This window comes from Corvus moneduloides, chromosome 3 (assembly GCF_009650955.1).
Source record: "Corvus moneduloides isolate bCorMon1 chromosome 3, bCorMon1.pri, whole genome shotgun sequence".
NCBI lineage: Eukaryota > Metazoa > Chordata > Aves > Passeriformes > Corvidae > Corvus > Corvus moneduloides.
Window position 1 is genome coordinate 44,297,007 of NC_045478.1, and position 17,196 is coordinate 44,314,202.

The 17,196-nt window shown below is 34.3% G+C and overlaps 1 protein-coding gene across 3 annotated transcripts in view; it reads right to left on the reverse strand.

Annotated features, from left to right (window-relative positions):
• ASCC3 (activating signal cointegrator 1 complex subunit 3) overlaps positions 1 to 17,196 on the reverse strand; it is a 255,012-nt gene that overhangs the window by 114,075 nt on the left and 123,741 nt on the right. For all 3 annotated transcript variants that reach the window (XM_032105143.1, XM_032105141.1, XM_032105142.1), the window contains exon 14: positions 14,378 to 14,512. In XM_032105143.1, the coding sequence (XP_031961034.1) occupies positions 14,378 to 14,512 (135 nt within the window). The remainder of the gene's footprint in view (positions 1 to 14,377; positions 14,513 to 17,196) is intronic.

Below are 17,196 nucleotides of genomic sequence, written 5' to 3' on the forward strand. Positions count from 1 at the left end.
ATTTCATACATGTATTTTGTAAGAGTAAATGCAAATTTGAAAGATATAGATATTGATTTTTCCTATTTCCTATTAACTGTTATTCTGTTAATCAAAACAATGACTAACAGGCATAGAGAAATAATTGATTAAAACTATCAACTTTTTTCAGCTTTCTAAAATAGGCACTGTTCAAGAATTTATATATTTTTAAAGAAAAATGGAACGCAGTCCGTATTAAATTACTATACATATGTATATGTACCATACAAGTACATTATACTTGTACAATTACATTATAATTACTACACTAGTATCTCATCTGTCTTGCATTTTTTACTATCATCTATTAATGTATGTGAGAAGAGAAAAAGGAAGGACTAAAGGAGGGAATTAGAAAAAAATTAACTTAGAAATTTCATACAAATGTAAAGAACCCATCTTTCAGGTCAAGAAGAGAGCTTTTCCTCTGGAAAAAGCTTTTTGCCTGGAAGTCGAACGTATTTATGTAGTTATTTTTAATTCTCAGTCTGCAAAATGCTCAGAAGAGAAACAGGGATCAAGGGCCTTTCACCGACCATAGACTCAGCTTCATTTAAGTGCATTAAACGGTACGGCCACAAGGTGCCTCTCAATACTCAGGATTGAAAACCACGACTCAAAAAAGGAAACAAAAAGCTCGATTAGCTTTGTTTTCTTAAAATTGTAACTGGTATGTTTCACCTCCCATACTCTTAGACACATTAATTTCAACACTAGGAAAATACTTTGAAGATACTTTAAATTCCAACAGAGAGGTTTCCAGGCTCAATCCATAACAGCATCATTTTCCTGTACTCACTTATTTCTCCCAAAATCGAAGCCCTTTTGATAATTGGAATTCATATATATGTAACTGAAATAACTTACACACTGCTTTTGATTAAATTAGTTCTCAACTATTTACCAGTACTAGCTCTGTTTCATGATGAAAACTATGAAGCTTCTACCTAGAACATGGATTTGCACATGGACAGTATCTTACAGAGCTTGCTTTTCTTCTAATATGCTCTAGCTATGTTATTTATGTTGTTAACAATCATTTTATTTTTCCTTTTACAAGCTTATTAATAGTTGCATTTTTTTTCTGGCAATTTTTCACCCTTTTCTGTAATTATTTTTGTTACAAAAATATCTGTTTTCATTCAATATCTGTTTTCCTCACAAGGGTGAAAATCTGAAATTTAAAGAAACTGGAACAGGTAGGAAAAAAAAATAGGGCTATGACTGTCAACTCAGTAAATTTGACAGTACTCAGTAAATAGGTGATGCTGAATCAATAAATTGTAGACCTGCATAGCACTCTGAAAAGTACAGGAGTCTCTTAGAACAATCATCTTGGATATTTTCTTTAGACAAGAGATCTTGGTGGTTACTTCAAGGAATATGCCCCCTCAGAGGAACAAAATCTAAGAGAATACCTGAAATTAACTATTACAGCTGTTTTGTAACTACAGGCCAATGAAGGAAGAAACTGGGTATGTTTTCAATGTAACGAGGCAGTACAAACACTTTTAAACTAAGCTGTAGCTATCTAACAAATGTCCAGAAAGTAATTTCTGAGTGTAAGGGATCATTAAAAGAATTATAAGCAATACTGGTGTATCTATATAAGTGTTTTAAATCCCTGAATCATTAGGGCAAATTCACATTTTCTTATTGCTTTCAGTTCCAGAAGCCTGCAGAAAATCCACATCTGCAAAAAGTTAAACACTGTGCTGTGTTTTCTTTATGAAACACTATTTTGTGCTGTATTAAGTTGTGTCCTCAGGGCTTACTCCAAAGCCAACAGTCTATTTTCCATTAGTTCTACTATGTTTTGCTATGTGATCCTTCAACTGAAAACCAGCTAGGACTATGTTCAATTATTCAGCAATACCACCGTTTAAATGAAAGCAGGGAAATACAGTATTAACAGTTTCAAACACTTCAGATTTCTGATTGTTGTCCTTGATAAACATACAGAGCACAATAGTTGGAAAAAGTGATCACTGGAGTCAAAGACAGCACTAGACATCTACATTTGATTACAAAATTCATGCACATCAAAGACAGAGGTACCCTCACAGAAAAAAAATGTGATGCAATGGCCTTTGATTCCTCAGCTTTTACTATTACTATTACAAAGAGTTTTGAAAGGCTCTTGCAATGCTTTTGATACTCTGAATTCAAGAACCTCAGGGTTTGTTATCCTGTACCAGCTTTTTAGCATTTTGTCAACAGTTCTCAATATTTTAGAACTTCCAAATGTGTAAGTCACTTTTTTTGTGTATTTAGAAAAAGAAAAAAGACAGAGAGGACTCCCTAGCACATTAATTACTAACTAGAGGTCATAATCTTAAATAGCAATAATGACAGTTTTGGACATGGCAATTCAAATTTCATCTCAGAGTGTTAGCACTCATAGATCATACAACATCCCCTATAGAAAAGGACAGATCCTCAGAGTAGTTAGCAGAAAACAACATGGCTTCTTAAAAGATCATTATTCAAATAAATAACGTTTTTATGTATTTACAGAAGGTCTTATATTTCCTTATTTGGAATAAACCCCATTGTAAGTGAAAACTGAGCAGCAACCCACAAACATTGCCCCTAAAAGAACCAAGATGCTGCAAGCTCTTCTAGTCACAAGTATTTTGCTGGTGTACAGGGTGGACTATTTCAGGTCTTGCTGAGTTCAAGCAATCAGCAGCTGTAGACATAACATCTTTCCCCAGGTAACAACGATTATGTCAGCCCTATTTATTTTTCTTGTCTGAAGATATTTTTTGATTGTTAGTTGTTTTTTTTTTTTTACTTAGTTTTAGCTATGAAAACTTCATTTTAGTTTTAGTCCTGTTGTATCTACCGGGAAACATGGACAATTTGCTACCTGTTTTTTTCAGAACCCTTGTTAAGCTTCATCAAAATCTTCCTGTATTTAAGGAATTTCCTGGCTGGCCTATATTGACATCTGTTTAAGTGGCTCACATTTTCCCAATTTCTGCCTTCTGTCACAGAGAAGACTCACCAGATCAGTTGTGCAAAAAATTTTGGAATCTCTTATGTACTTTTCTTCCAGAGGTGGCAAACTATCACAATACAGCAAAACTTACGTACAAATAATCATTTTCAGTAACGCTTCAAACATGTTTCAATGTTCTAATGTTTCTCAAGTTCTAGAAATTTAAAAATTTTCTATTTTTTAGCTTTGCTGGCTAAAATGAATTCCTTATCTACTTGCACTGGTATTGTCCAGAGATAAAGGTCTGATAGGTGGAATGGGGATGGGGAACATTAATTTTTTTAAGAATTCATAGTTAAGCACAGAAATTCTCAAGTCTCCTAATACTGCTGTCTTCCTATCTGCACTCTTCCAGCATCTTCTCACAATCTATATGCTTCCAAATCTGCCTTTCATATTTTTAGAGATTTTATTTTCATTTCACAATACACAGTAAGCTTAATTTTTTTAACTACCAGTTTTCATTATCACTCATGCCCAGCTTGTGTATACCCTACACTTGTCAAAAACATGATGCTGTTAGTCTAGTTTCCATTAGCATAATACATAATTTCTAGTTGTAGTTTTTTACTCAAATGAGCCAAAAATTACTAACATGGTACATGTAGGAAGATGTATCCAAATGCCTATTTATACGATGTTCATTCAAAAAATCTCAGTTGTGGGATCAAAATACTGTTTTTCAGATTTTTATGTTTTTTGGGAAATGCTCTATAATCAGTTTCTGTTGGTTCTGATGCAACAATAAAAAGGCTCTGAAATAACTGAGTTGTTCAAAAGTTGGCAAATTTAGGCAAAATTCTAACTTCACTTTGATAAAGGTGACATGCCATGGTATCTGTACATTCTAAAGTGTAGCAGTGGCTTTATACAACAAAATGCTTTCCTCCAAGACAATGATTCCCAGCAAGCAGGGATTCTTCTGATTCTTGTCTGATTTTTGAAATTCAAGTTCAAAGGATCTTAAGATGAATTCAAAACAACCAAGATAAAAGAAGATAAAACTAATCCTGCAGATACCAAGGCTTCCATAAAAGATATAAAGGATATGCTAAAAACCAGAGACTGACTATACATATAATAAAACTTAGACTAGAAAAAGAAATATAAGGCAACAAATATTTGGCAGTTCTCTAAAAAAAATCTCCTCAACTTTCCAGAAGTATGCTTAATTACTTTTTAACTTATTTTGTTTTCTCCAAAGTACCCCTGGATCTCAGGATGTGGAATTACCAGAATGTGGATCCAAATGAAATCACTCCCTCTTTATGTTTATTTCTAATTACTCTTTCATTTAAAAAAGTGTGTGCCCATTTTAATTGTTATTTCCCAATTCCTATTAATTAGATGTCATTGCCAGCTTCAGTGCAAAACCACTTCTGCCCAGTTCTGATCTACTCTACATCAAATAAACTAAAGGAACAGTTAAAAAGCCCGAAGAAATTTGCCTACATGATGGTATTTGGGGGAGCTGGAAGTAGAAAGTGGATGACAACTGAAGTAATCAACATACATACCTAAACAATTCCATCAAATCATAATGAAACTAATATTTGAAAAGCTTCATTATTTTGAAAATAAATGAAATCAAGAATATGAATTGAAATTTAATATTTTTCTCCATTTGTTAAGAAAAACATGTTTTCTAAATGAAAAAATGAATCAAGCATCCAAATGTACCATGGTGAATCTATTTACTTGCACATATTCTAATCATGTTTTTAAAGAGACAGTGTAAGATAGTTTCCAATATTGCAGCGATGTTTTCTGACAACTTAGGTTTTTATGAAAATGTATTTTTCAATTACAATGGGTCAAACCCTTAATTTTTTTTAAAAAATCACATTTTAAAGATATCCTATACATATATTGTTTTACAATATAAAAAAATTAATTTACATGAAATCTCAAGGAGCAAGAGTCAGTTAACAGTGATACTCTGAAGGAAAAACATCTAGCGACACTAGAAGAAAGCACATGTATTTATTCTACAGGATAACTGTGAACTACAGGTTTTGTTCTGAATTTTATTTCAGTAAAGACAACTACAAAGGCTGTTCTCTGATGGCCTGAATCTTTTATGCAATCACTAACCACTTAAAAAATCCAACACACTACATCCTTCATTTACAATCCTGAAGAATAGTACTTTGGGATGAATCTTTGTAAGTCAAGTGTGATGCTAGAGAAAAAACTAAAATCAAATACAATTAATTGGACCTTGTAAAATTTACTTTCTTTATTTACTGTAGAAGAAATCAAACATGTTTTCTAAAAGAATGTCTGTCACTGAACAGCATCAAGCCTGTTGGAGGACAATATAATCACCATGAAACACAAAGTACAACTGATCAACAAATAGCATTGACTGTCAGCATACAATGCAGAAACCCTTCAAATTGTTATTAACTTTCCAATCATGACTCTTCATTACTAATAATTACTGTAGCTACACTATTTCCTGACAAATGAATTCCTAAGTAGTTAGGATCTCTTTAAACACTATTTTCTAGTCAGCATATGATTTCCATAGAAAGATACTAAAACTGCACATGATCAGAACCATTTGTCAGCATAGTTTGGTGCATCTTATACAGAAAAGGTGCCTGAAAAATGTTGTCTACAGTCTTACTGTGAAAATATTGCATAAGGTTACACACTGCAAACTAGAACTAACTGGCACATTTTGGAAAAGGAAGCAAGACCTAGGGGTCAGTAGTAAATTAAGTTGCCTTTTTTTTTTTTTCCCCCTTCTTTTTTTCCCCTGGAACAATCCCTAGGGATTGAAATCAGCTGAAAACAGGCTGAAGAAACCAAGCTCTTTGGGGGAGGGCTGAAAAGAGGCTAGGGCAGAGAGCACTTATGCTGACTTTAATACTATCTATTATTTCTTCTTGCTGGAGTGCTTACCACTAACCAGCTATTGCCTGCCTTTGAACCTGTTAAATGACAGAACAAAATGAAGAAAATGGAGCTTTATCCTCTCAAGATACCTCACATATTTTTAATATATATCTGAACTTGATTACACATGGTAAAAACAAGCACTGGCAAAAATGAAAAGTGGGTAGTAGGCTGTGCTACTGAAGTACAAAGAGTGCAGTCCTGGTCCCCATACTTGTGAATATGAAAAGAATCATACTGGTTTTATTTTTGCTTTTCCCTCCCAAATGTCTCAGAAGTTTGCAATTTTTTTCTTTACTACCAGCATAGCTATTCAATATCCAAATATACTTGATACAGTGAATGAGATTTCAAGTTGAAATCCTCTTATCCAGGGAATCTATTGATTAGTAACTGGGAAAAGACACAGCAAACTTTTTCTTTTTGATCTGGATTACAAGTTAAAATATCCTAGCAGCTAACTGAAGGAAATTTTCACAGTCAAAGGAAAAAATAACGTTGCATGGCTTTTCTCTCTCAGAATGAAGTTAAAATTTCAGGAAAGACAAAGAGATCACAAATGCTTATGTAAGAATAAGAAATAGCTAAGAATGCATAGGGAAATAGTAAAAAGTATTATACCTTTAATACATTCACTTATTTAAATCAGTTAGTTTTACAGTAATACCAACATTTATGCTGATTTTAAAGGAAAAAAAATACACATATGCTGCTACTGACTGTGCAAACCCCTGTGGCTGCAGCATCAACCAAATAACTTGTTAGAACTACTCATTGCAGCAAGCAATGTCATAGCCTGACATCAAGGAACCTCTATTGGCCTAATATTCTTCTCATATCCCACAGAGAAAGAAATTTCAGTATATTTTAATCAGCCATTTAAAAGAAGTCTTAGATTTAAAGAGAATTACCTATCAAAGACATTCTTTTAAACAGTATAACTTTGAATTTCAGTTTCCATATTTTGAAGCACTAATGAGACATTTAAACAAATTTATTTACCTTAAGGTCTGAATTTACTGAATGCAAATACTGCACTACCTTGCAGAAGACTGTGGTAGACTTCATTTGAGGAGAGAAGTTTAATCATGTTACAAATATGACAACAGTTTCAAATGATCTTACTAAGCACGTTTAGTATTTAATAGGAAATTTTGTCAACAGTGAAAGGGGATGCTATAGGCAACACATTATCCCAGAGTTTATCAGAGCATTTCCATGGAGGATTAGTAAGAAAAGGCATTAAATCTTATAGTTACAGTGGTTAAATCCATTACTGATTTTAACCTGAATAACTCTGAAACAGTTGAGAAGTTCTGTACAAAAGCATAAAATGTATTTTAGTAGTTCCTTGAAGAAAAACATCAGCACCCCTGTCAGCTGTATTTGCAACCTCAGAGATCATTCTAGAAAAAGGTTTGCTAACCCATTTTTCTTCTAGGAGATCCATTACTAATGCGGTGCAGCTTCTGGAAGTAGAACAAATATTCATGAGGTGGCTTTCCAGTGATAAACAGGACGAAACTAAGCATTGTTGCATATCAAGCTGACACTCATGATAGATAAAACAGAATATACGATCAAGCCCATAGATTGGGGGGGAAAAAAGTCCATTTTATTTTTTCACAGGATAGCAGAAGACTGTTACTTGTTACCTCAGTGCTGTAACTATCAGAGCCTGAGAGACAAGGTAACAAGTCAGAAATCCTTGGATAAGAGACTGATTTTCAGAAATATGGTTGATAACAGAATTCAACCTATACCATATATTTTTAATCTTCTGATTCATAATAAAAACACTAGAAAATTCCAGTAGACTGTAAACAACACATGGAAGTACCTAGAGAATCAAACTGAAAATAGAACTACAAACTTAAAGCTGCACAATACACTTTCTAGAATGACATGTAAAAAAGTTACTATTATAATAACAGAAATATACATCAAACTTCAGGAAGTTTCCCTTTTTAAAGGTCAGGAAAAGCAAAAGCAAAAAGAAATTGTTTATTGTTTCTGTCAACTTTTTATTTCAGTTTACAATAGTTAACACTTTAACATCTAGGAGTACTGCTAAAAAATCTGAAGGCAGCATTTTTCCATTGCTCACAATATATCCCTCTGTAAAAAGGCCTCCCCAAAATCTAAGCGTCCATCTGAATAACAATGCTAAATCCCACAGCTCAGGGCTCATTAAAACAGCAGAATCACTCTATACAGAACACATTTTTCTTTAATGTGTGAACTGTTAGGACCACATCTTATAATGAATTTTGTCTCTGACCTTCAAGCAGGACTACTGAATAAAATATCCCATGAAAGAAATACAGAGAGCTTCATTCCCTTCTCTGAGAGATAATTAGCAAATATTTTTCAAAAGTAAAAAAAATAGTAATTATAAAACAAATAGGAAACTTCAATATATGTTTGACATTTATTATAGCCTAATGTATTTGAAAACATATCCTCATTTTATTTTTATAGTTTTTTTAATGGCATATCAAATATTAGATATGTTATCCGTAAACAAAAATAAAATGAGGATTGCTCTGAAGTAATTAAATGTCAGGCAAATGACTACACATTAAATATTTGATGAATGCTGTCTAAAAATTAATTTCTAATAGTTTAAAAATGTTTGACAGATAATTAAGAGGATTAGGAATTGCTTTCAGATTTTTAAGGCCAGTAAATAATACAATGCTTTTAACTAGTCTATTTTTTTAGTTCATCCTGTGACGTAGCCTTCACTTCCACTCGCTGTGTCTAGACTAGAACATGCATTATTTGGGTATTACTTATTCTTGTAAGTCATATACTGGATTTCAGATGATTCTAAGTATGTTATTCATCCATTACAGTGAAAACTGCATACAGAATACAAAATAAGGACTGTATTACATTATCAAGATTATTCTCTGTCAGGTATTGCTAAATTTCATGTCAAATGAAATGGCAAGACTGAATGGCCTCTAGTCTGATAAATTTGGGAACGGTGCCAATAAACATCCATTTATACAAGATAGCTCATGTCAGACAAACATGATATTATCATTATGAAGCTTAGATTAATCACTCTGCATCACACAGTGCCGATATAATACAGTTAGACTTCTGTCAGAAATTTCATTTATATGGTGCGGCATTGGGAATTAAGTACTATATAAAATGAATTTCATCTATTAACAAGATTAAAATCAGGCAATGATGATCGAAGAAATTAATTGTATATAAGAACTTTCACATGACAGAATGTCAATGAGGTTCTTCAGAGATCCAGTTTTACCTATGGATATTTTTTACCAGTGATCAAAAATTTAAAATACAAACATGCTGATTAAAGGTACAATTTGGAAATCAGAAGCACTCTGAAGGAATGGTAAGTGCTTGCAAGGACAGATCAGCTCCACACCACCTCTTGGCTCACCTACAGGTGATATCTGGGAATAAAGAAACCAGGCCATGTTTGGAGAATGGATTTCAAAAAGAACCCAGAAAAGGTCTTGTAAGTCATGTGTTTTATCATGTTGGTACTCATCTTATTGCATAAGATGTATCTGATTTATAGTATAAGGTGTAAAAACTGCTGTGCCAGGTCAGACACACAGCCTGTCTAGTGCAACAGTTTCTCTGAATAGCAAATGCCTAAGGAAGAGGAGAGTATGAATGCTCTTCCCAGTATATTCTCTTGGTCACTGTAAGTTTGCCATTGAAAGACTTTCTGAGTGCTTGATCTACCGCTAACAATAATTTGCTATTTAAACGAATAAAAACTTTCTCAGGGAAAAAAATTAAATCAGTGAAGAGAACCAGTGTAAGATCCTGGGTCTAGAGCACTAGGCAGGCCAATTCAGACATGAAGAATTACACATGTCAAGGCTATAAACATTTTAGAAATTGTTACTGGAGCTCAAACAGAATTTTGTACCTTGCTCAATTCCCTACATCACATTATAAACATTTCACAACAGCTGGTCCTTCTTGTACACAAAAAGTATGAATCCATTAGTGTCCCTGCAGTATTTCTACAACTCTGACTTATTCTGCTTAGAACCACAGTTGTCTGCAATAACATTTGTTGGTTTGTTTTTTTTTTTCTGACAGTTGTAATGGTAGAAAACTGTACAGATATAATTCCTGATGACAGTCACTTAAGCCTATAAATGTAGGCTCTGTGTGTACATCTATGTAGTACTGAAGTTCTTACAGTTCTTACCTTCGCCAGTAAACTTCTCCAGCATTAGAACTACCACTGAAGGAAAAAACTTCTAAACTTTCAGGCTACCTGAAAGTAGGTGTGCATTGTACTTGCTTCAGACAGTGCTATTCCAGCCTCTGGCATTTAATTCCAGGATGGATTATTGGAAAGAAAGCAGAAAGTTAAGGAAAATAGCCAGCTTCTTTATGGCCAGTTAGACTTCACTGTGCCTTGTGTCCTCATCTGTTACACTTTGAAATCTTCAGAAATATTAGTGCTGAAAGTTCCTATGACAAAATGCATGACTGTAAAGCCCTTTGGTAAGGGCTTTTATTACATACATTACTGCTCTTATTATAGCTACTTCTGTTAGAAATATTTACTGCTAAATAAGAAAAAGAAAATTCAGACTGAACAGTAATAGTTTTAATAACAACCCACCACATGCTCTAATCACGTAAATCTTTGGTGTACTCATAAGTCTTCATATGCAAGAGCCTTAATTGCTCAGTGAAATGTTCCTAGCATATTACTCATTTTATGATTATTGATGGCTGTTTACGCACAGTTGCTGCCTTGGCAATGTATGTATCTTATTTGATTAGTATCTTTATTGTGCTAACTGTACATAAATAAAAATATGCCTCAAAGATACATGCTGTGACATAATTATTTCAATACATTATATTCATGTTAGTTTAAACAGCAAGTTTTGGATGAACAGAGAACACATATTCCCTCAACTTCTTGAAAACTCCTTTTGTAGACAATAGGTATTAGATAACAGAGCCAGAATCAACAAAATACTTTATTTTTAGTGCAAATAATATAATTTAGCTTTGTCTGTTGAATGGATCCTGAAAGAGGACAAATGGAAATATGTTGGGAAAAGTTACTGGGGGTGTTTTGCTACAGATTTCAGTATGAGTAGGCTTTAACTCTGTTTCTAGGATTCCCATTACTGATTTATTTATGTGTGTCAGTGAAGGAGTCCTTAAGTATACTGCAGTATCTAATTTGTATAAAATAATAACAATAGTAATAACAATAATATTTTTCCCCAATATCTAGATCATATTTACATGCACAAGAAATAAAATAATCTGAATTTACACTCATGTAATAATATGCATATGACATATACTGATCACTGGAAGAATTTAATGAGTCCTTCTGTCTCTTTGTAGCCATTGCAAGTCTCAAGATAGACACAAGAAAGTTATGTGATCTCTGCTTGAGAACACAATTCCCTCTCATTCACTGCTATATGTCATGGTTTAGGAACGGTAGTCCCCAGTTTACTGCGCCCACTGAGAGTCTGGAAACCATGTGCCTCTTGCTTGGTTCTCCCCCTCCCACAGCCTCTCCCTGGGCTGGAGAGAACTGAAGGCACAAAAGGTGAAGATCACAGACTGAGATAAAAACAATTTACTGGAAACAGCAATGAGAGAAGAAAACAAACAGTAACAGCAACAATACGAATGAGGGGGGGTACAAGAAAGAGGGGAGCAATCCACGTGTGATTGCTGGAATGGGGTATTACCCGACTGCTCTCTCCACTGCACCTACATGACCAGAAGGAACTGCTTCTCCCAGAAGACACTTGCTTCCCCCTGCACCCAGCAACGATGTGAGTGGGTATAGAATAACCTCCAGGTCCCCTCTTGGCTACTGAAAAAACTAACCCTGTCCTGGCTGAAACCAGGACACTCTGGTCTTCATACCTCTTCCTTCTTATTTGGTTATAAATTTGTTCTGTTATTGGGAGTCACACTTCTTGGTCTTTCCCAGACAATCATCATAAGCTTGGTTTGTAAGTGCATTTTCCCTCATCTTCCACTCTCTCTCTGGGTACCAATTCTTAAGAATTTTTAAAATTCTATTGAGAAAGATTCCATAATTTCTCACATTATATGTTCATGCTTCAAGTTTCTCTGTAAGAGCACTTGGAAGTGTGTATCATTAGTACTGATCTTGTCTACAGCTTTTCCTGAAAAAGGATGATGCTTACATTTTCATATTAAAAGAGTAGCTTTCCCACATACGAATTCAAATTCCCTTGGGAGTTTGCTTAGAATAACAAGCTCATTTCACATAAACCTATATAGTGACAATATTTTACTTGCATTTTTTATGAATAGCACATAAAGCTTACAACTTAAGTATTCATTTTCATTTACCTCTCTCTTTCCCAGTTTCTTCCGCACTTCCTGAATCATGATGCCAAGTCATCACTGCTTTCAGTGAAGGTGAATGCCTCCCTATTCAAGCCATTTCTTCAGTGTAAAAGCAGAGAGATTTGTCTCCTTCATGGAAGCTTCTCAGCAGATTCCACTGTGTAATTCTCTAAATAAGCCAAAGGCTGCTCTCCCAAAGACCACAGTCCTAAGTCTCACTGTTTATCATCACAACCTTCCTCTGAATACTGAGCTCAATCACTACAACAAAATTTGCCATTCAGGGAAATGGTTGTCACCAATTCTTGAGCAGCAAAATAGGGACCTGGTTGGACTCAAAAGTGGTCTCAGTGTAGCCAAGAACCTCATGGGTTGCCTGAATAATGCTACCATCCCAGATAATGGTCACAAATGAAGTGGGGAGACTTCTGCCAGTATCTGCTAGTAAGTCACAACCACTATGTCTGCCTGGATAGATACTCCACAACAGATCTCAAACAGAACCTCCCTGTCCCTTCCTTCCTGCTCCAGTCTTGAACCATGCACATGTCCAGTTTCACCGTGGGGCTCTGCACAAAGATCAACCTAACAAAGAACACGCCCTCTCCTCCACTTCCCTGTCTGTCCCTTCCAGCATGGTGCATATGATGCATTGCCTCAGAGATGAAATCTACTGCTATATCCACAAGTAATAAGTATTATAGCACATCAAAACACATTCGTATTACACATATTCCAAATGGATTTAGAACTTTTCTCTGTGACAGTTTTGTGGTTTCCGTCGATACAGGAATATGCTTTCTAGTTCATTTAATTAATTAATGAAAAGTGAAACTAAAGATATGGGAGCTGTTTTCACTGACATACACATTGAGTTGGATGAATATTCTTTGACAGATACCTCACAAAATATGCACTGCCAAAATAAGCATAACATTTTTCTTCATTTCTTTAGCAATAATTTTGACTGTCTAAATAAGCACTAGTATTTCCAATACTTAATTTTTTCTTGTATTAGCATTAAAAAACTAACATTATTTGTAATAAATGAAGAGTTTGAGATTTTGTTCTAAGAAATCTAATGAAAAAAAAGTTCAGCATTAATTAGCATTATAGTAGAAACATGGGGTCTCCAAGTTCAGGTTTTTTGTTATTTTTATAATGCAGCAGATACTAGCATCTACTAGAAAAAGAGGGGCTTTTTAATATGCTATTTTGTGAAATATAAGGACATCAACTTATAAGAGCATAGTTTTAAAATATTTATTATAGCTCTCAGAAGCATCTTGACAAAAAAGAACATATTTGATCCTGATTTTACATTTCTCTGTGTTTCAGAAATCTGATTCTACCAGCTGCAACATCTGTGCTCCATTCATAATTACTAAGACTGAATGAATCTTTTCACATTCTCTTCAGAGGCATATTATAAGGTAACATATTTATTACAACTAACAACAGACACAAGAACCTAAAACCCTCAAAAAATTCAATTCACAGGTCCAAAATACTGAAGAGTTTATCAATACATTCGCCAGTGCAAGAAGGTATCTCATATATGTATTAAAATTTTTACAGTGAATTAGTATCTTCCCTATGTTCTTGGGGAGAAATCACTTGTGGAAAGAGAAAGAACATTATTTTTCAATGTTAGAAAGACACTGCTAACTTAATCTTTAGACCTCAGTTGATATCACCAAATATAAATGCCACACACAGCACAGAATTAAGAATTGTTATGGAAATATTCTTTCAGCAGATATACTGGCATATTCCTTGAAACTGGTGGTTTAGGGGCTTCCCGAGCTGCAAACATGAAGGTTACTGTCAAGTAGTACAAGTTGCATGAAACAAAACAATTATCAGTTTTATCTTAACAAACTGAAAGTAACGGGACTTTGCCCTTCCTTTACCATTACTCCTTCTGTTCCCCCATTCAAATCAGCAACTTCACATGATGTTTCAAAGCAAAACCTTCCCAGAAGCTCAAAAATGCTGCATCTATTCCCATGCTGGACTGTCTTGTAAAAAAAATTCCAACACTGAAAAGACTATCAGTGCAAAGTATTCACTTACCTGTTTTTCAGCTTGTCCATATTCTGATCCTTGGGGTGACAAGAAGTGACAAATATGACCATTATTTTTGGCTTTTTCTCGAAGAGCCATAGCAGTTCGTACTGTAGCATTTCTAGCATGAACAAACACCATCACCTTTAGATAGAAAGAAACAGGGCCAATGAGAAATAAAAAAAAGGTTTAATCAAATAATGAAAACACTTCAATTACAAAATATTCCCTATGGGAATGACAAAAACTAGTTAATACATGACATACTGATAAAAACTAATGCCACTTAAGGGCAATTAAAGGATGACGCTGCCTACATTCTATTTAATATTTTCAAAGAGTTTTTGAGACGGTTGTATTTTTTAAAAATTCTTAAATCCTTAAAAATAGGGAACAATTGTTGGCCATAGATAGTTCATCTTCAAAAAGTCGTGAGATTAACATTGATGTAGAGAGCTGTGTTATTTGACACATCCTAAATAATCTGGAAAGCAAATAGTGGGGTGATAAACATTCTAATGCTACAACTTAGCTATGTGAGAGAGGAACAACCAATCAAACAAAAAAGAACTACTGTGCAATGCTCACAGTTAAAAGCCCACAAGCATATCACCACTGTTAACAGCAGGACCACTAATACAATATTCAAAAGCCATGAAAACACTAATCAAAATGTTTGAGAGAAATGTTTTACTTTTGTTTTCATGCTGGTGAGACTGTCAAGAGTCCTCAAAACAGAGTTGGAGTCTTGTACCTAAAAATAACTAAAATACTCCTTTCTGATTACTGCCTGTCATAATATACGTCTAGAAACAATCCTGTGAGCTTTAGAAACTTTGGTAGTCAGAGGGACACAGTATACATGCTTCAAGAACTGGAGTGGGACAGATGGATTAGGACCACTTTGCATTTTATGTTCTGAGTTCCCTTTCTCTTCTGTCTCTTATACTCAATAAATTTCAATAAATTCAGCAAGTATAAACAATAAAAACCATATGTTTCTGCTTTTAGTTAGCAGAGGCTTGGTACAGACTTGATACAACTTCTGTTATGATTTCTAAAGCTTCTGCCCACATGTATGACAATATCTGACACCATAGCAGTCATTCATTCAGAAAGACCTAAGACCTTAGTATGCACACAATAACTAAGAAATGAGCATTGGAAACTGTCCTCTATCCAGAAGCCTGTCTAGAGTTCTCATAGTCACCTAATTTTCAGATGTGCAGCATGTTTCTTCAGTTTCCCACTGTTTTTAAAGTAATAATGCACATCTGAATTCACTGACTTTTTTGTATTAAGTGATCACAAATCAACACCTGAAAAAATTTAAAGTGATTGCAAAATTGTTGACCGAAAAAAAGAACTTCTCAGACAGACAACAATCTCTGTGCATCTTGTTACATCTTGTAATCTCTGTACATCACCACATGTTTTTAAAGAACCATCCCTATTTTAATTGACATATAACACCTTGTTGAATGTTTTTTCCCCAATGAAGTCAGTAAACATTTATCAAATATACTGTAAGACAGCAATATAGTCTTAGGAGGGTTAATTTATCCTGTCCTAACTGTGTCAGAGAATATTATATTTCAGTGGCAAAATCTCTGTGCATTACATTATGCAAATAAGTTAGGAAAAGTAATTTAGAAGAGAGAGAAGCGGTTCCACAGTTACAAGCTGTGTAATTAGATCTGTACTATGCAGTTCAAAGCTAGCTCTGGTGTATATAGCCCTAGTGCTGAAAGCGTCTGCTGCTGCTCTCCTAAAACCAAAGCTTTTAAATAATAAAAAATATACAAGAAAAGAGAAAGCAAATGTCTCTAGCTAGGTTACCTCCTCAGAATTTTCTCAATGTATAAAACAAATCAAACCTTTTCGCCAAAAACTTTGTTTAAAATTTCACAGCAGGAACTGCTTGTATTCCCCAAAGAGTTGCATATTCCAGGTTTCAATCTTTATGAAATATGTTAGTGCATCACCAAAGCACAGACAAGTGTGCTATTATTACTAAAAATTTATAATCTTGAAATACATTTCTTCTGCCTTGGACAGCAAAGATGCTTGCATTAACTTTTGCTATGGGAAAATACATATTTCAAACTGATATTCTCTATGATAGCCTTAAAAAGGTTCATCATTTTTCTGGGGAAACATGCTGTTTATCTTTCCATCTTGTTATTAAAAGTGCTGGTGACTTGACTGCTTGAGTTCAGCAATTCTCTTTTACTGAATACCTCTCCTCGAAGAGAGAAGGCCTAGGTTTTGCCACCCACTTTGCATCATACCTTTCAAAGAAACTAAGATGAAAGAATGAATTTATTTAATTCAATATTGATATTAATTATGTAGTAAAGAAACAAGTATCTATATTCTAGCCTCAAGACACTGTTTGGATTCACACAGCTAAATCCTTACAACATGTTCTTTTATGTGGTTCTTGATCTGGGTATTACTTCTGCTGCAAATGAACAGTTAGGGATATTGATCAACAGATTAATCTGTCCAAACATTTTCTCCCTTCAGGTCAGCATGAAAACTCCTCCAAGTGTTTTACAAAACTCAATTCCTAACAAGGTTTCAACACTTTTCCCCAAAGACTGCTAAATACACCTATCTATGTTAAAAACATCTCCCTCCACATCATTAAATGGAACCATCTTACAGACCAAGTAAAACTCACTAACATGCAGCCTTATTCCAAAGAGTAATAAAACAGTTTTTGTCTTGCGTTGTGATTTCTCCCTAACTGCCAAGATACAGTTCAAAATTGCAGTGCCCAACATTTACAGAATGAAAAGTATATTACATACAAAAAATACATG